Here is a 20,136-nt window from a genome sequence, read left to right as displayed (position 1 = left end):
GCAAATCTAGTATGCCTGAATTATTAACATTTTTTTCAGCATTTGTTTATAACAGGGGTGCCCATTAGGTAGATCCTGATCTACCGGTAGATCTAAGACAGGTCCCAAGTAGATCCGAGGAGTGTCGAGGAGAAAAAAAAAACCCAACCATTTGTGTGTTTTTGTACATGTTAGTAATATTTTTGTGTTAATGTACGCTGCACCCTAATCATCCTCAGTCTCATTTTCACACAAAAAAATAAAAATAAAAAATAAAATAAAGCAGGTAAATCTTGAATTTTCGGTGGCGCGCGAGTACGTCACCGGAAGTTGTTTGCGCTCAGCAGTCTGCAATTGCAGCTTGTAATCAGAGCTGTTGCGCTCTATCTTTTATCGTCATTATTCTCATTCAGAGTTTGCTTCATGTACAATTCACTGAGGGCACGGGCAAAGAATAGGAATCTCGGAGGGCCCAGGGAAGCACTTTAAAACTGTACGTGTGAGCTACGATAGTTAAGAGGCTCCAAAAGTGCATCGCATGCCTCAGTTTCAGGCTGTTTCTCATCATGGCGTTCATGTGTGCGTGTGTGTGTGTGCGCGTGCCGGTAAGGGTAGATCCTGGGAGGTTAGTTGATCGAAAAGTAGATCTTCGGTCCAAAAAGTTTGGGCACCCCTGGTTTATAAGAAATAAACCTATTATCAATGTATATTGTTGTTGTTTGCGTTATTATCATATGCAATTGAATAAGTAGACCATTTCAGAATTCGAAATTTGGGACTCTCTAAATGCATAATGGGACTATACTTTTCTGGCTGGGCTCAAACTGTCACTGGATCAGGCTGTTCGTGGAGCTAATTCTTAACTCAAGTGTTTTTCTCAGGCACTTTCAGCCATCGCTGCATTCAAAGTGATGTACAACAAAATATATACAACAATAAAGCAATAAATCAGTAACAAGGACGGGAGAAAGCACCAAACGGTAAAACTAAGATCAAGTCTGGGTCATGCTGAGTCAAATGCCAAAGACTACAAGTGAGTTTGTACGCTGATGAAAAAGGCTCTGGTGTTTTTTATTCTTGAATATTTCCTTTGTGTTCCTGACAGGATGGCAAGCGAGCTACTGCAGCTGCCGCTGCTGCCAGACGCGTCATGGCCAATCAGCTCGGGGGGCCACGAGTGCTCGCGTGCCGATTGGCTGATTGGTGCAACTTGAAGAAAACGAAGGTGGGCAAAAAAAAAAAAAAAAGCTGCGAGGCGGCGGATGGACAAGAGGCGCAGCGACGACTACTGCGCGGCAGGCAGCGGGACGGACAGGAAGGAAGGAAGCCGTCCGGACCGCACAAGCGGACCTACAGGCGTTGTCCCGCCTGCTTTTTTTGTACATTTTATTAATGCCGTTTTTATTTGTGGTGATGTTTTTTTTTCATAGTGGCTTTCAGGCGAAATGGACGGCACAACCTCGCCGCGCTTTCTTACACACGCCACGCTCCAACACAACAGGTGCGTACACTCGTCCTCTTCAATGACACCTGTCACCCAAGCCCACCCTTGAGGGGGGAGCCCCTCAAGCAATGCCGTGCACTCAATGGGTCGAGATGTAGCCTATCCTCTTAGCATGCCGCAAAAAAAGGGGGTAATGGGAGGTGGGGGGGGGGGGGGGGTGGCGCTGCTGCAGTGTTGGCGCCGCACGCGCCTCCCCCTTCGTGCACGCGCGAGCGCCTCCTGGGCACAATGCAACAAACCTCCATCTTGGCTCGGTGCTGCAGACGCGCACATGCAGGACGCGCGCGCGGAGAGACAAAAGCCACACACACCGACACATGATGCATATACGCGTGCACGCGTTGACGTTCTTGACTTAACGCGCACAGTCTCGCTGGCGTGTTGTCGCGCATGCACGCAGATGCGACTTCACCGCGCTGGAAGATAATTACTTCATATCGGTCTCTCGACAGCTGCTGCGTGTGTGTGTGTGTGTGTGTGTGTGTGTGTGTGTGTGTGTGTGTGTGTGTGTGATTTACGGGACGAAATGAGGTTGCCTTTAGCTGGCCGCTGGCGACGTTTACCAAAACTCGCACCCTCACTACGCGCTGATGTCACACCTGACCCCAGTCGGGATGAGAGCGATGTTTAGAAAATGGATGCATCCCGCACATCATCACTCGGCGACAGATGTATCGATTTCATCGATGGGAGACAGTCATTGCAAACCTCTACATTGGAAAGGCAACCTCAGTGATTGCTGCATTCATTTGTCGAATTGATTTATTCGGCGAGTTTTGAAGACCTCGATTTGATCGCCGACTTGATCGGAAGATGGAGCAATGTTTCTCTTTCCACAACTAGTGTTTACTCCCCCTACCTGAAAAACAAAATAAGATGAGAAAAATGAAATCTAACAGGTATCCAACCGCTCCTTCCCTGAAGTGAATGAAAAACAAATGCATGACCTTGATGGCCAGTCCCCGAGGTGGCTTTTGCGCGAACTCTCGCCATTTTGCTTCATCTGCCGTAAACAAGTCCCAGACACTTACGAGCCAAAATGCAGCAGGCGACTATCGGAAGCCGGCTGTGTTGTACAAGTCTTGGTGCTTTCAGATCATTTTCTTTTTTTACATTCCTCATTTACATAGCGTATTGGCCTGAATATGATGAATCTACTCAGTTGAAGTTGATAACTTTTTTTTGTTCGCCATCATCCATTAAAATTTGTCCAAGTGCCCACTATCCTGATTTGTAACTTTTGTAAGCCGCAAAACGCCCACGTCACTTCCGGAGTGAACGCTGGCGAATTTTGGACGCCGCTACTCCCCGTGATTTTTTGATTTTTAAGTCCATTTTTTGTCAATTTTTTTATCTTTTATAGCCGACATATTTTATGTCGACCTGCTTTTATGGTCACCGAGTGAACAATGATCAATCCACACTCGATCGGCCGAACTGTCATTACCTGTCATCGAGTATTGAGTTGTCGTTGAGTTGCGGCTAGCGGCTAGCTTACCCACTAACTGTTGCTGCTTCCCGACTTCATTACTCCGGTCCGGCTATGTTGATCAGCTGTGAGTGGCTTGCTTTCTGCTGGTTCGCTCTGTGTGTTTTCCACCACTCATTGGAAGCGCTTCACCAATATGCAGCCACTGAGCTCAAACTCAACTTTAATCCACACGGTCCACCACCGCCTGCTCTGCTCCAACACCCGGACATCCTTTACGTGCCCCGGCGAAGGTGCACTCACCGGGGCTCACGCCGAAACTATCAATACGACAACTCCAGCTCCATCAGGTCGTTCTGGTCCACCGCTCGCCGCCCACGGAAGAACACCGGACGCCGTGCGGATGCCTCTGTATTGACACGCGTCCCGAGGTCGGATAGCATCGCGGTCGCTCGCAGCTGCACTGCTGTCAACGTTGGCCTATTGAACATCCGCTCCCTTACGAGCAAGGGCCAGTTCGTCCACGACCTCCTGACAGACCGTGAGTTTGACATTCTGTGTCTGACTGAGACCTGGCAGCAGCCAAATGATTATGGTACTCTTAATGAAGCTACTCCACCGGGCTTTGTTTATCACGCTGTGCCGCGCACGACTGGGAGGGGAGGCGGCCTCGCGATGATTCTGCGCGAGGATTGGAAATTTGCACCTGTAAATGTGCCTGCTTTTTTATCTTTTGAAGCGACAGTTATACAGCTCTCTGGATCAACTCCCACACTGATTGCCACTATTTACCGTCCACCAAAACCAAACAAGAATTTTATCACTGACATTACTACACTCATCACCCATCTGTATACACTATCACCAAATGTGATTCTCTTAGGAGATTTTAATATACACATGGACAATATCAATAACTCACTCACCAAAGACTTTACCTCCTGCCTGGACAGTTTTGGTTTTCAACAGTATGTCAACTTTCCCACACACAGTAAAGGACATATTCTGGACTTGATCTGCTGTATTGGATTATCACCAACAAACTGTAAAACCGATCTCCTCCCATACACAGATCATCTATTGCTTTCATTCAATGTTAACCTGTCATTTTTCAAATCCAACCCACAACGCATTATACATTTCCGTAAAATCAAGGACATTAACCCGGACAATTTAGAATCACTTATCAACAACCTCCCCAGTACTGATTGTCTTTCTACAACAGATGAGTTTTTGACACACTACAATACAAATCTCCATAACATTCTCAATATCCTGGCCCCACTCAAAACCCGAACTGTCTCCTTCAACCAAACAGCACCCTGGTTTACCCCTACCCTCAGACAACTTAAATCAAAAGGCCGTCAACTTGAAAGATTATATAGAAAAACTGGACTCGCCATTCATAAAGAAATGTACACTACCCACTTTCTCCATTACAAGGACTCAATATCCAAAGCCAAATCTACCTTCTACTCTGGATTAATCAGTTCCAATGAAGGCAACCCCAGATCACTCTTTTCACTCATTTCTAAACTCACTAAACCTGCTGACACTCTTCCCTCACATCTCTATTCCACTGATTTTTGTAATACTCTGGCCTCATTTTTTACATCCAAAATCCAACTTATCCACCAGCAACTCACCCCTTCAGCTGCTCCTAACCCTCCTTCTCCATTCTCCCCGGTTCCTACCCACCTACTCTCTGCATTTACATCCCCATCTGTCCACCAAGTCTCCATCTTAATCCAGAAGTCCAAATCCTCTACTTGTCAACTTGACCCTCTCCCTACTGTTTTAGTCAAAGCTTCTATCCCGGCCCTCTCCCCTCTCATCACTAACATTATTCAAACTTCCCTCTCTACTGGCATTGTACCATCTCATCTCAAAACTGCTGCTGTCACTCCCATACTGAAGAAACCTGGCTCTGATCCCTGCGACTTGAACAACTTTCGTCCCATATCAAACCTTCCGTTCATCTCCAAACTTCTAGAGAAAACAGTAGCTGCTCAACTTCACACCCATCTTTCCTCCAATAAGCTCTACGAACAATTTCAATCTGGCTTCCGTCCCCTCCATAGTACCGAAACTGCCCTCCTCAAAATATGCAATGACCTTCTTCTCTCTGCTGACTCCGGTTCACTCGCCATCCTCCTCCTGCTTGACCTCAGTGCAGCCTTTGACACCATCTCTCACTCCATCCTCCTCGACAGACTCTCCTCCATTGGCATCACCAGCATCCCCCTCTCCTGGTTCCGCTCCTATCTTTCTGACCGCACCCAGTTTATCCAGCTCAAACGTTTTAGATCTCACCCCTTTCCCCTCACTTCAGGTGTTCCTCAGGGTTCTGTCCTCGGCCCATTGCTATTTCTAATCTATCTTCTTCCCCTTGGTAATATCTTCAGGAAACACCACATTCATTTTCATTGCTACGCGGATGACACCCAGCTCTACATCTCTACCAAACCTAATACCATACTTCCACCATCCTCCCTAACCAACTGCTTGCAGGAATTAAAATCTTGGTTCACCTCAAATTTCCTCAAACTGAATAGCAATAAAACTGAATTCCTCCTTATAGGCACTAAATCCAATCTAAACAAAATAAACAACTTCTCCATTCCCTTCGAAAGCTCTTCCATCTCCCCCTCCCCTCAGGTCAAGAGTCTGGGTGTCATCCTTGATAGCACCCTGTCCTTCACCTCACATATCAACCACATCACTCGTTCTGCATATTATCATCTTCGAAACATCCACCGGCTCCGCTCTTCTCTCACTCCTCAGTCCACTGCTATACTTGTACACACCCTCGTCACCTCGCGACTCGATTACTGTAATTCCCTTCTGTTTGGTCTCCCTCAAAAAACCCTCCATAAGCTTCAGCTGGTCCAAAATTCAGCCGCCCGCATTATCACACTCACACCATACATAAACCATATTACACCCGTCCTTCAACATCTCCACTGGCTCCCCATTCTACACCGCATTCAATATAAAATCCTGCTCCTCACATTCAAATCCATTCATGACCTAGCCCCTCCATACCTATCTGACCTCATCCATATTCCTACGCCTGTCCGCTCTCTTCGTTCCTCCTCCTCTGTCCTCCTCTCTGTCCCCCCTGCTCGCCTCGTCACCATGGGAAATAGAGCCTTCAGTCGCTCTGCTCCCCAGCTATGGAACTCACTCCCCGCTGACCTTCGTAATACAGCCTCATTAACACATTTCAAATCCCGCCTCAAAACACATCTGTTTCGACAAGCCTATTCACTCAGACCATAAAGCCATTATTTTTATTATTTTTATTTATTTATTTTTGTTGTATTTTTTTTCTTATCTTATTTGATGTAGTTTTTAACATTGTACTCGTGATTTTAACTGCTTGTTGTAAGGTGTCCTTGAGTTTCTAGAAAGGCGCCCACAAATAAAATGTATTATTATTATTATTATTAATATAGGACGGTGATTTTTGCATTGAAATAAGACTGAAAAAATGGGGGTCGTCTTGTATTCGGGGTCTTGACATTATACCAATTCATGACGCTAGATGGCGCCATACATCATTGAAGCGAATGCTGAACTTGACTCCCCAGGCCCAAGTGAACGGCTGCCACGAAGAATAAAAATAAAAATAGCGGTAGCACAAAGAAGAAAAATAAAAAATAGCCGTGAGAAGAAAATAATAGAAAAGATAACAGAAAATTGAGAAATGTAGCGACAATGTGGAGAAAAGTGGGTCGAAGATTGGCCACGTTAATCGGCAGCTGACGAGAAGTTATGTCATTTACATTTCAAAAAACAGAAGCCATTCATTGACGAATGTGATTGCACTCATTTTACCTATTTAAATGTTCAAATATTAAAATTTGAATGAGGCAAAATAACATGCTTTTCCTCTCAAATATATTGTTGGAATAATTTGTACTGTCATTATTTTCTGTATAAAAATTAATTTGGTGTTCAAAAAGTCTTTTTTGAAACTTGAGTCTTGAAAAAGAGGGGGTCGTCTAATAATCAGGGCCTATATTCGGGCCAATACGGTGTTTTACATTGTTTAGACATTTCTTTTTCAAGCTTTTCTATCATATGTGGTCCTCCAGTTTATTATTTTTCTATCCTGGTTCTACTCAATTGAATTGAGTGAGAGAAATGGCTTCATTTATTTTGATAGTCCCGCTTCTTCTTTTACTTTGCTAGTCATCATGCGCCAGGAGGGAGCAAGCGAGCGTTGGCGAGGACGATGATGGTGCACGGTGATTTTTATTTATTTATTTTTTCCGCCTACATCGGAGTCGAGTCAACGAGCGGCCGGCCACCCGCGCTTGCGTGGGTGTGTCAAGTGCATTGTGGGAAATGCTGGGAATGCCGCATTCAAACAGTAAAAAGAGCAGGATTTTTAAATTTTAATTATTATTTTTTTAAAACCCAAATGTTGTTCTTTGGTCCCGAACTTCTCTGAGCGCGTCCTCAAGCTCTGGTGTCAAATAAAACGCAACTTTGCCAACGTACGCTGTAAGCTTGTCTTTGTAGCCCGCGGCACACCTGATGAGTGGTTAGCATGCGTGCTTCACATTTGAGAGCGCGGGTGTCAAACTTATTTTTGTCATGGTCCACATTTTAGTTACCGTATCCCTTGGTGGGCTGTTATGACTGAAACCATAAAAAGAAGTCAATAAGGCCGTTTTATTCAACTATTGTTGAAGTGACTGAAATGAGGGGTTTGGTAACAAGACGATGCTTACAATAGCTAACTCTTATTTATTACAGATGAGAATTTTTAATTTTGTCGAGATTTTGGCAAGCATCTTGGAAGCCGTTTCATTTGCTTTCTCGGCCCACAGAAAATGATGCGGTGGGCCAAAACTGGCCCCCGGGCCTTGAGTTTGGCACCTGTGGTCTAGCGGTTCCTGTTAGCGTGTTAGTTTCAGAAAGGGAAAGTTGACTGGTGTCCATTCTGTCGTGTTCATTTTGGTGACCGGTCTTTTTGTCTGTTAGCGACTAGCGACCAGTCATATAGTAGTCAATTTGTGCCCTGACATTTCCATGCGTATAAGTTCCAGCTGACCTTTGGTCTTAATGTACAAATAGCAGTCTTAATAATTCACATGGACCCAAATGTCAGCAAAATCAATGTTCTTTTTTATAACATGGAAGGTTTCCATGACGACTGTTCCATCGAAAGGATGTTCATCTCTCACTGGACGCCAGCGTTTGCCCTTTTGATTTCCCGGTGATTCTTCTTCCCGCTTGTCCATCTCGTTGCTCCTCGTGCTTTCATGGCTGCCGTGTGCGCCGCGCCAGCAGGTGGAAAGTCATTGCGAGACAAACGCAAAACCATCAACGTGGCGTGCGCTCGCATTGGCCGAGCTGACAAAACATTGACGGAGGATTTGGATTCTCTAAACCAGGGGTGTCCAAACTTTTTGCCAAGGGGGCCAGATTTTATGTGGTAAAATGTCGGGGGGCCGACCTTGGCTGACATTCTTTACATTGAACAACAATATTGTTCAAGACATTTTAGTAAGCCAGTCTGTTTCACATTTCCATTTTTATTTTAAGTTCAACAATCTTAAGAATTTCTTTTGGTTCATTTGAAACAGGTATATCACATGCAACTGCTTATTCACTTGACTTTTTCTTAAACGGAAGTCTCCTGAGTGCAAATTGATTGATTTGAAACATAAAATGTATCACCATGACTTTTCAATAGTCACAAAACCTTTGACTCGAACAACAGGGAAATGAACAAGCAATACACATATCCACAACTGCAAGGATTCATTTGAAATATGACATATCAGTCAATATAAACACGGAGTGATGTCTTGTTAACTCGTGAGTGATGCCCTTTAGTGTCTAAATTCTATTATTCATTTAGTGACTGCTATTACTCATTTAGCCACTAGAGGGAAGCAGTACTCTATGAAACATCACTCACCAGTCTACGAGACCTCAGTCAATGCAACACGTGTTCCATTGCGCCCAACCTGCGGGCCAGACGGCACTGATTTTATGACAGGGGCCGAGGGCCGGATGAAATTCGACCGCGGGCCGGATTTGGCCCCCGGGCCGGACTTTGGACATGCCTGCTCTAAACATTTCATTGAGGGTTGTAGTTTAATTTAATCTTCTGTTGTCGATTAACTCTTGCGCCTGTTCTACCGTTTATTCCTGGACTCAGCTTGTGTGCCTCCTGCTCCTCAGGAGCCGCACTGTAACCTGGTGGACTGGAGTCATTTGCGCAACTGAGTCGCGTGATCTTCATCTTGATCTTAAAAGCGGGTCATATGAAGTTGACGCCAACTGTGTTTTTGTGTTTTGTTACAGTGCGAGGAGAAGGTGGAAGAAGCCGTGATCACCCTGGAGAATTTCCCCATGTCCCAAACGAAACGCCGGCACCAAAGTGACGAGCGTGTCACGAGAAGGAGCAAAAAAAAAAAAAGAATCGGGAAGTCTGGAAGTAGTGCGTGGGAGCTTTTGATGCCTCGCCACACCTCATCGGGGGACGGCATCCGACCATCTCCTGCTGCTCTTTCCTCGACTTCTTCCGCCGGACAACAATCCCTTTACGCCACAGCGCAGACCTCGCGTCCACGCGTCGACGAAGCCATAGCTGCTTAGACTCCGCTTCCGGGCCACCCCTCTTTCTTCTTCTTCTCTGTGCAACTGATCAGCCCGGGACCCGTTCATGTCTAGTGTGCTGGCAGAACCGTACCGCCGCATTCGAACCAGGGCCAAGCCCTTCTTCGTTCTCTTCTGCTGGCCGGAGCTCAATTCGGAGCAGAGACACTCCGCGCACAAGGGCCACCTCAGCACATAGGCCCCCCTGTTCCCAAACCGCCACCTCTGGGGTTGTGTCGCAAGCCCCCCCACCCCTCCTCCTCTCGGGTTACGCCACCAGTGACCCCTCCCTCCCCGCCCTCCCTTGGCTGTCTATCACGCGTTTGCCTTGAGGCTCATTCAGCTGCTGGTCATCCGCTTTTATACGGCGGCTTGAAGCCTCGTCAACTTTTGCCGCCGCTCGCGTTACTTGAAGCGAGTCTTTGAAAAGTTTACATGCAAACCTTCAATGTTTACGCACTCCACCTCCTTTCATCCATTTTGCGCTCCAGCTAGGATGATGAAGAGTTTACATTTTCGGCGGCGACATGTTTGAACGCGTCGCCTAGCAACAAGCTGCGTTTACACAAGAACGCCTTGACGTTTACATTCAGGCGCCAGATGAAAATTTTCATGTTTGGGAAGCTTTTTTGACGTCATCCTGCAACGGACCTTGGCTTTTGTTTTGTTGTTTATATGTCATAACAACATGACGATGAAAGACACAATTTCACCGGGGATGTTTTGCTACTCCCTGGTGCTTTTTTCCTGCCTTGCTGTTTCCACGGTAACCACCGATAACGATGTCAGGAAGCCGCCGTCCGGCAACCCTGCCTCCTCAGCGTCCGGCAAACACGCCACCCTCTTCCTTCTCACCGGCTACGAGCCGCCGCTGATGCTCAAGAAGGCGGAGGCGGAGGACGGCGACGACTGGCCGCCGTCCGTGGCCCAGCTGCCCCCCAAGCCCCTCCCCCAGACCATGTTGCCCAGGAATGTTACAGCCGACGCCCTCAAACCCCCGCTGGGCGCTGCCCAGGTGGCGCCGCCCCCCAGGCAGCTGGTGGACGTGGACGTGTGCAGGTAGGACACGCGTGACGGCAACGTGTTGGCCGACGCTCGCTTGCAGAGGCGTCCTGCTGTTGCCTAGCGACCGTTCGACAGTGCCGCAGCAGAGTTGAGGTTTTGGCAGAAGTGCCGTGTGGCCCCGATGATGGTTGGGCACATGTTCCGGACAAACCTGGCATTGGCGAAAGATAATAGCCATTATTTGCATCATTTAAATATCATCCTATTGGAAAAGGCAATTGTAAAAAATTGCTTCCTTCTCTATTCCACAAACATGATGGAAAAACAAATCAGGTTCAAAAAACAAAGTGAATTTGCGAAACTGTGACTCTGCCTATGCTTATTTTTTAAGAATTGTTGGCTACTCATTGACCTCCAAGCCAGGCGAGGGCGCTGCGTGTATGCTTGATCGCACTTTGTGCGCACAGGGGCTACTTCGACGTGATGGGCCACTTCGACAGCACCTTCAACTGCTCCAAGGGAAGCTTCATCTACTGCTGCGGCACGTGCCACTACCGCTTCTGCTGCGAGCACCAGCGCAACCGGCTGGACCAGGACTCCTGCACCAACTACAAGTCGCCCGACTGGGCCGACCCGCAGGTGCCCGTCACGCTGCCCGCCCACATCAGACCCGACCCGGACTTTGAGACGCTCCAGCAGCAGAGCAGCAGGTGGGTGCGGATGGACGGACCGCTCGCCCATGGCTTATCTCGGGAGAACACCTTCCCAATTTTGACCTGGTTGTGAAAAATACAAAAAAAAAATCGTTTTAGGCAACATGTGCTTGCTTCAAGCTGTTTGTCACTCCTGATCGAAGCTGCGGCGTGAGTCACTCGTTTGATGTGATATGAAGGCTTTCACAGCTGGTGTAGGCGAGTTGATTTGACACCTTGGCGATCGGTCTTGTGCCTCCCCTAGACGGTTTCCTCAAAAAGTGACGCACTGCAAAACTCAACACCATTGAACTTTGTGTATTCAAACACCAAACCGTATCGTTTAGTGTCATGAAACTGGCTAGCTTCATGCTAACTTGCAATGAAATGCTCATTACAGGCTAATGGAAAGTAGTGAGGATATTGCACCATTTCTAAACCTTCGAGCAATTGCCAGGACAGGACACCTTGTGGCAAGACTGAGCATGACAGCAAGGAACAGGACCGGCTAGATATGCTAGGCCAGGTGGGGACAGGGCAGAACAGACTAGGACGGGCTCAGTCAACGTAGGATAGGAAGGTGCAGGATGGATTAGGCAGGAATTGGAGCTGATGTGAATGGAGTGGAGCGTACAGGACAAGTGAGGATGGGTTAGGACAGGACTGGTTTAGGACAGCCGGCTGGATTAGGATGCGAATTGGCTGGACCGCGCGGGACAGGACAGACTCGGTCGCCGCTCTCTAATGGGAGACTAACAATTAAAAACTGATTTATCCGTCACTTGTACCCCTGAACCGCGTTTGCTGGTCTGTTTTGGGCAGCACGGCCTACGTGATCGGTGGCGTGATCTCCTTCACGCTGGTGGCGGCCGTGGGCGTGCGGCTCGCCTTTGCCAAGGTGGCACGGCGCCCACGGAACCGAGACGCCAACATGCCAAGGTGAGACGCCGCTTCGAGAAACTGGGACGCCTTCTCACGTTTCATTCTCCTCCACTAACATGATTCCATTTCACCTTTTTGAGAAAGACTTTTTATCACCAGTACCTTTGGTCGTTTGTCTGCGCCGGCGGCACGCAGTGTCAATGAGAGCAATCCAGGGGCTTGATATTTTCACAAGGGAAATGGGATCATTTTCCATATGAGACTGCGCTGTGCACACACCCGGCGCCCCAAACTCCATGGTGTCTGTCTGCTTGTGACAGGTCGCTGGTGGACATCCTGCGTCACCAGTCCAGTCCTGTGCAGCACGGCGAGAGGAACAACATGCTGACCACCGCCGACGGACGTCCGCCCAAAAACCTGTACACGCCCATCCTACAGAGCAAGGACAACCGCAGTGAGTGAGCGTTCTCTCCGGTATACTCGAACTCTGATCTGTTCTGCCGACAACGTCCAACAAATGAAAAATCGAAGCGGTGTAACAGTGTCCAAAGCACTTTTTAAACGGCAAGTTTGCATCTTAGTTTGAGTCACGACCGATTCGTGCCGATCCCGAGCGTCGACATGGTCGCCTCATTGGACGGTATTGGCTAGTTGCTGCTTGTCCGCCATATTGGATGTGTCAACTCTGTCAACTTGAGAAAACTAAAAGCCTCTTAGTCGCTTTTAGATTTGAAAAACAGAGTATGTCACTTTAAATCTGCCGTGTGTGTGTCCATTTGCACGTGTGTTTTTACCAGTGTGTTTGTCAGCACGTCTGTCCGTTTCCATGTGTCTGTTAGTGTCATTTTGCATTTGTGTGATATGTAGGTTGTCTGCTTTGGCCCCCTCCCCCTCTTTGACCTTCCCATCACTCACATTCGCCTGCGTCCACATGCCCCCCACCCCCACCCCCAACCGCCACCGCCTGCTTCCTGCCACACAAAGCATTGCCAAGGCCTGCGGCCGTCTCCAAGGCAACCAAGAAGCAATGTATTTGTATTTGTTTCATGCTTTGCTTTTTTTCTGTCTGTATGTCTTGTTTGTGTGTGTGTGTCTTCTCGTGTGTGATGAAATGAAAATGAGTGTCCATGTTGCCAAAGAGAGCGTCCTCCCTCCTCCACACTGGTGCTCTCACATCAAAGCATTCAAATCTTTTTTTTGTGTGTGTGTGCATCAGTCCCAATGCTGCTTTTCTGCACTCCACATAAGAACGTGTGAGGGTGTGTGTGTGTGTGTGTGTGTGCGTGCGCATGGCGGCTTTGTCTTTACAGTTGCAAAGCAAGAATTATTAGAATGTTGGCTGCATTGAATGTCAATGTGAGTGATTGTGTGTCCACTTTTTGTGAACATGTCACTTTGAGTTTATTTGAGCGTGTTTGTACCCGTGCGTCAGATTGTGTGTAAGCGTGTTTTAGTGCGTGCGTTAATCGGAGTGTTTGTGTGTTGGGGGCGCTGTTCGTCATAGCGCACGTCCCATCCAGTGTGTGCATCACTGTGTGGTCATGTCAGTGGTTGAGTGTGTGGCGACGATTGAGGAGGGTTGCGAAGATGAGATGAGATACAGCCATGGCGTGACTTTTTTTTTTTTTTTTGCCGTCGCCACGGTGATGGCAGCCATGTAGCAACCTGCGCACCCGCGCGTCTTTTATGTGTTCAGAGCGAGGCGCCCGCATGAACAACATGAGCACGCCGCAGCTGTCGTCGGGGCCTAAACTCATCGCAAGCAGCGGCAAAAGCCTGGGCGGGGGCCCATTTGCGGGCAGCGGTGGTGGCATGCGGCACAGCACCAGCCACGCGTCCTTCTCCCACTCCCTTCACAACCTGGCGCAGTCGCCGCCCTCCTACGAGGCCGCCGTCAAGCCGCAAATCACCAGATACAGCTCGCTCAAGAAGCTCGGTGAGTCCCAAGAGTGCCTTCAGTGTGTCTTTGCGCGTGTCAGCTGCTGATTGGTGGGTTCCCCCCCCCCCCGCCCATTTGTCTCAGAGCGCGAGCTGGAGGAGTATCCGGGTTACTCCTGGTCCAAGCGGCGTTCAACCAACGCACCGCCGTCCTTCTACTCGTCGCAGCACCAGCTCCCCTGGGCGGGCGACTATACGGCGGGCTCGTCGCGCGGCACACTGCCGCTCGACGGCTCGCGTCCCCGCCCCTACGTGCCGCCCTCTACGCCCAACCCATACCCGCTGCCCGTGCCGGCGCACTACGCTGGGGGAGGCATCAACTTCGAGCGGCCGCCGCGCCGCGTGCGCTCGCAGGATCAGCTGCTGGCGCTGTGCGAGGGCAACACCTTGTCCCGCCTCCTCAAGAACCAGCAGCAGCAGCAGCAGCAGCACTACTACAGAAACATGAGGGGCGCCGACTCGCAGACGTTGCGCAGGTGACACTGCACGCAGAATCGCACAAAAATTCACACACACAAATGATGGCCATGGTGTCAAAGTCAAGGCCCGTGGGCCAGGTCCGGCCCGCCACATCATTTTATGTGGCCTGCGAAAGCAAATCATGTGTCAACTTCCTTGACCCTTGCTTAAATCTGTACCGAAATCGTATTCGATTGTCATATGTAATAAATAACAGTGACATTTTGCAATAACTTTGTGACCCGATTTACACTCGCCATAATTAGACAAATACTTGACTGATTTCAAAACTATTAAGCCACTGTTTCTTTGTGTGTGTACAAGTAATATAGTACCGTATTGGCCCGAATATAAGACGGCCCTGATGATAAGACGACCCCCTCTTTTTCAAGACTCAAATTTGAAAAAAAGACTTATTGAACACTAAATTATTTTTTTTATAAAGAAAATGACAGTACATCTGAAACAAATGATTATAACAATACATTTGAGAGAAAAAGCATGTTATTTTGCCTCATTCAAATCTAAAGTGCAATCACATTTGTAAATGAATGGATGGCTTCTGGTTTTTGAAATGTAAATGACATAACTTCTCAGCTGACGGTTATCCTGGCCGATCGTCAACCCACTCTTCTCCAGATTGTCGCTCCATTTCTCAATTTTCTGTTATTTTCTTTTCTTTCTTCCTGCTATTTATTATTTGTCTTCTTCGTGCTCCCACTATTTTTATTTTTATTCTTCGTGGCAGGGGTTCACTTTGGACTGGGGAGTCAAGTTCAGCATTCGCTTCAATGATATCTGGCGCCATCTAGCGTCGTGAATGGGTATAATGTCAAGACCCCGAATATAAGACCCCCCCACTTTTTCAGTCTTATTTCAATGCAAAAAGCACAGTGTTATATTCGGGGTAATACGATGTGATAATTAAACATTTATTCAGTTTCACTGTCGTAACGGCCCGCCGAGAGAAGACATAATTCCAAAGTGGCCCGCGACAAAAATGAGTTTGACACCTCTGGCGTTTCTCTGAAATGTGCACACATTTCCACGAATCTATCAGCCGCTCAGGCACGCTTATACTGTCCAATGGCGGCAGGTCCCACGAGCGACTCCTGATGTCCCCCGACCGGCTGGAGGATCAGCTGCTGGCCATGGGCCTGATGGTGGAACGCGGCGGCGGTGGCGGCGGCATGGTGCCCACCATGGGTCGCCTGAGTCACCACCACAAGGCGCAATCGCAGCAGAACATCTGCGCCACGCCATCCATGGAGCGCCACCACATGGTCAAGATGAACTCGCACCCCACGCCAGGCCACAAGCACGGCGGCTGGGAGGGCCACCCCACCGCCCGCCGCAGCGCCTTCGCCAACATGCGGCAGAACACCGTCGAGCAGCTCCACTACATCCCCGGGCTCGGCGGGGGACGCGTTCTGAGGACTGGCAGCAAGAACGAGGTCACCGTGTGAGGCCTGCACACAGCGCCGCGCTTCAAGCTTGTTTGGGCACCGACATCGAGCAAAAACGAAGAGCGGATTTACCTGGCGCTGGTTTGGCCATCCACACTCGCAAAACGTAACAAGGAGATCCGCACTCACACACACGCACGCACACATACACACTCACGTAAACTGAAACTCACACACAGATCGATCCACACAGACACGCAAACGAGTAATTGGCGAGATATGCAAGGTAGGTAAAATCGTTTGGTCTCTAGAGGAGCCCCCAAAGTAAGAAAACAGGATAGAACCGTGTTCCACGGTGTGAGAGCAAATTGAGGACAATGCGAATGGATGATGGAGGAAAAGAATTGAAGGAAGGCGCCGTTCTCCTTCGATGGCTTGTATCAAGAAAACAAAAAAATCCCAAAGTAACCTCCTGTGACAAAATCTATCTGCGTTGTCTCTTTTGAATTTACTTCGAACTGCATTTTATCGCGTCAAACTCAAGCTTTGACTTGTTTAGGGGATGGAAAAAGTGCATCCCCCCATTCATTTCACCGAACAATGCTTTGAGATACGAGCATGGTCACAAATTCAACTCCCATCTCAAGGCGCCACTCTATTTGGGTGTTTTTTTTGGTTTTTTTTTTTTCAAAGTTTGATTTTAATGCACCGAGTTCAGTGTCTGAAATGTCCACACCCCTACTTGCATAATCGCTCCTCCTCTCAGTGGCACAACTGAAGAAAACAATTAGCTTTTTTTTTTTTTTTTGTCAACTTGTCGGCCGCTTTGGAGCAGAGCCGGTGCGCCAACGCGTCTTCGACTGTATTTCAAGGCCCACAACCTGCAAAAACGGAGAAATCCGCCGTGTCGTCGTCGCCAGCAGCTTTTGGCAGCCATCATGTGGAATGCCAACACTTTGGGAAGGGGGGCATCAGAGCCACGGGCCGGACGGATGCCTGGCCGGCGGCACACTTGATGACACTAAGGGCTATAAACACAAAACAATTGATGAGGTGTGTGTGCTGTGTGCGCCTGTCCTTTTCTCTTACTTTCTCGCTTTCAAGTGACTTAGGGCCGACGCAATCAACGTTTGGAATGGCGGAAAAAAGGGCCTTCATGTCTGGTGGCGCTTTGGTGTTTGGGCAGTGCTTCCCAACCTGAGTGAGTGTTTCGTTGGTCGGCATGTCACTGCACGCGAGAGCTGGCACATTTGTCTTCCATCCAAAATAGATGGAACTTTGTGACATTGGATCATTTCACACCACACACCTGAGAAGCTACTGTGGTGGGGAGTCGCTGCATTAAATGGCATTTGAGGTCCACGTGTCGGAGTTGATGATGATGTCACAGCCATGATGTCGCTGTCATGATGTCCTGTGTGTGTGCGTGCATGCATACGTGTAACTCCTCCTTCGGATGTTGAGCCTCATACGAACTTTTCAGAGAGTGAAAACAGGTGATCCGTCGCTGTCGTCATTGACCAAAGCCACTTGAGCACTCGTCTTTGTCTTTTTTTCTTCTTCGGCGAGAAAACCTGAAAAGTCTTCTTGGTGTCAGGCTGACATGGTGTGTGTGTGTGTGTGTGTGTGTGTGTGCGCGTGTGCAAATTGTGGCCATGTAATCTTTGTAAAATCCTCTGCATACCTCAAATTGGAAAGGACTTTTCATATAGGACATCCTGTCCAATGTTGAAGAAAGGCCTCACACTTTGTTTTCTTCTCACTTTGGGTTTGTACAAATTACAATGGTTGACAATGACAAATAAATCCTTTGAAAGCTTTTTGCTCTTGTCTGCATCCATTCATACAAGCAAATGACACCAGGACAGAAAAATGGGCTTGTTGCCAATTCATGTCGGGCGTGATGACAGGCATCCATCAACCTGGCTTGTGGATGATGACAAAAAACAAAAAGTTGCGGGGCCATGTCTGTCAGTTATGTGTCTTGTGACGTCAACTCGGGGAAAAATCTCATACCAGCACCCTGCATCCCATTGACAAAAATAATTTTCGAGCCCACCGTAACTGCAATAGCTCGCATGAATAATAAGGGTGTGGAAAATAATCGATATTAATCGATACATCGATGCGCACGTGCGCGATGCGAGTGCATCGGCTCATTCACTGGGTACGACGCGATTGACGGGTGAAATCGAGATTCATCGCGATGCATTGGTGGGTATCGGTAAAATCCGATTCAAGCGCCGTTTTATTCATGTTAAACGTCACCTATCTGCCCTTTCCTAGGCGCAATGAATGCACCATCATTGTTTTGCGTTTTGTGTTGAATACGGACGGTAGCCGTGCGTCACATACAGTGCAGCACACAACGAGCGAAACACTATGTAAGTTCGCGCAAGCAGCAGCGAGGAAACTACTGTATTTAATGCTTCCGCAACATTCAGATCTTATGTTTGGAAATACTACGGCTTCGAAAAGAAAGACGGAAAGATTGATAAAAGCTCCGTAATTTGCAAAGAATGTCGCACTACGAAGCCATACAACGCAGCACCACAAATATGCAGACCACTTAAGCCGATGACACCACATCACCGACAAGTTTCCCGCCCCCTCCCCCGCCTCCCCGTCCAGTTCCTCGTTGGACACCGGAGAAACTCTTGGCAAACCAGGTCAGGATCAGAAAAAAATCGCCTCTTATTTTGGGGGTCCCCTTGCAGCTCACTGTGACCGCGCAAGGAAAAACTATATATGGATGACTCTTTTGGACATTTCATTTTGACACTCAGTGAGAGTGGTCTGTGTACGCTACAATACACACAGCAGCTTTGAGGCTGTGACTGCCACATTGTTTCAGTTGTATTTTTTTTCTGTCCTATGGAGATGGATATTACATATAAGACATTCAGTGAGAGTAGTCTGTTTGTGTTTACACTACAGCAACAGCTGTGAGTCTCAAGTGCCAAATTGTTTACATTTTCTTTGCACAAAAGCCAATTGTGAAAGGGCTTAAATAAGTTGTTTTACACGTTCTACTGTTTATAAGGAATAAAGTGGACTACTTTTTGCAATACCATACTGAATTGAAAATTCTGAAGTCAGGTCACCCGTATGAGGTGGTACCTTACTGTGTACTACAGTGACGACCCGAAATTAATTTTAAAGGCCAAAGAGCGTGAGGATTTATTTTACATCTTTGCAAGATCCATTCAGCTGAGAGTACCTTCCTTGAGCAAATGTACTTCCTTCATGCGCGTGACTGCCCCCCCCCAACAATCTCACATTGTGTATTGCTCCCTCCGCCATTGCCTGATTCAGAGGTTGTTTCCAAGTTTTGACTGAGCCCGTTTCGGAGCGTCACGGGATGAATTAGCTCACATGGACGCCGCGAGATCTTGGGTTTCTGGAGAGGGTTTCAGTAACATGGTTTTGTGCATTTGCTGTGCTCTGCTTTCTCCAGGTGTCAGAACGTAGGAGAGCTTGGATTTGAAAACAAATGTTCTTTATTCTTCACATAGGTGATTGGTGCAATCATATTTTTTCAAGGCTCAAAATTGGTTTCTATTTTTGGTGTACTATACAAGGTTAGATTTGAGGAGTGCCTTGGATTGCTTTCTTCTGTCAGTGTCGGTCTTAGTGTCATGTTGGATTGTAAAAAACCCACCAGGGTTGCTGCATGAAAATGTCTTCTTTTTTCTCATCAAGTTGTTGAATTATTGAATGTATTTTAATGAAATGTTAAATGAAAATGTGTTGGACTGTGAAATGCAGTTGAACTGTTCTAAGAAGATGCACTTTGTTTTTGAAAGCAGCCTGGATGCAAAGAGACAGGTTTCTGTGTGATTTCATACACACACGCACGCACGCACGCACACACACGCACGCACACACACAAATGTTATATGTATCCCCCAACATTGACTCACTCGTATCTCAAGGCATCACTGCAGCGACTACATAAAAAGGAAGGCATAACTGTGTCACAGTTTTGCTTTCGCAGTGTGAGTGTTATATTTTAGGGAAGAAGTGATGTGGAAAGGCACAATTCAGCCTAATTACGTCATAACGCTTCACTCGGTGCTCCATTTTCCACATTCAATATGTCAGCGACGTTAACATACGTGTAGCAACCTGAATGACGTCATGGAAATCGGATGCCAATGGGACCGCGCAGCAGTGTCACGTGATTTCAGAGAAACGCAAAGGTGCGCTTCCTTGTTGCAA

At 47.7% G+C, this 20,136-nt stretch overlaps 1 protein-coding gene across 1 annotated transcript; it reads left to right on the top strand.

Moving 5' to 3' along the window:
* The first annotated feature begins 1,191 nt into the window (after window positions 1–1,191).
* Window positions 1,192–17,735, top strand: LOC127604154 (protein shisa-7-like). Its single transcript, XM_052071108.1, has 8 exons — window positions 1,192–1,480; window positions 9,240–10,592; window positions 11,006–11,248; window positions 12,053–12,169; window positions 12,433–12,566; window positions 13,809–14,048; window positions 14,136–14,526; window positions 15,606–17,735. Exons 2-8 carry the CDS (start codon window positions 10,222–10,224, stop codon window positions 15,973–15,975), a joined length of 1,866 nt encoding a protein of 621 aa, XP_051927068.1. The 5' UTR covers window positions 1,192–1,480; window positions 9,240–10,221; the 3' UTR covers window positions 15,976–17,735.
* Window positions 17,736–20,136: the final 2,401 nt, after the last annotated feature.

This window comes from Hippocampus zosterae, chromosome 7 (genome assembly GCF_025434085.1).
Source record: "Hippocampus zosterae strain Florida chromosome 7, ASM2543408v3, whole genome shotgun sequence".
In the NCBI taxonomy this organism is placed as follows: domain Eukaryota; kingdom Metazoa; phylum Chordata; class Actinopteri; order Syngnathiformes; family Syngnathidae; genus Hippocampus; species Hippocampus zosterae.
The sequence above is the reverse complement of the archived record's forward strand: the minus strand, read 5'-3'. Positions and strand labels throughout refer to the sequence as shown.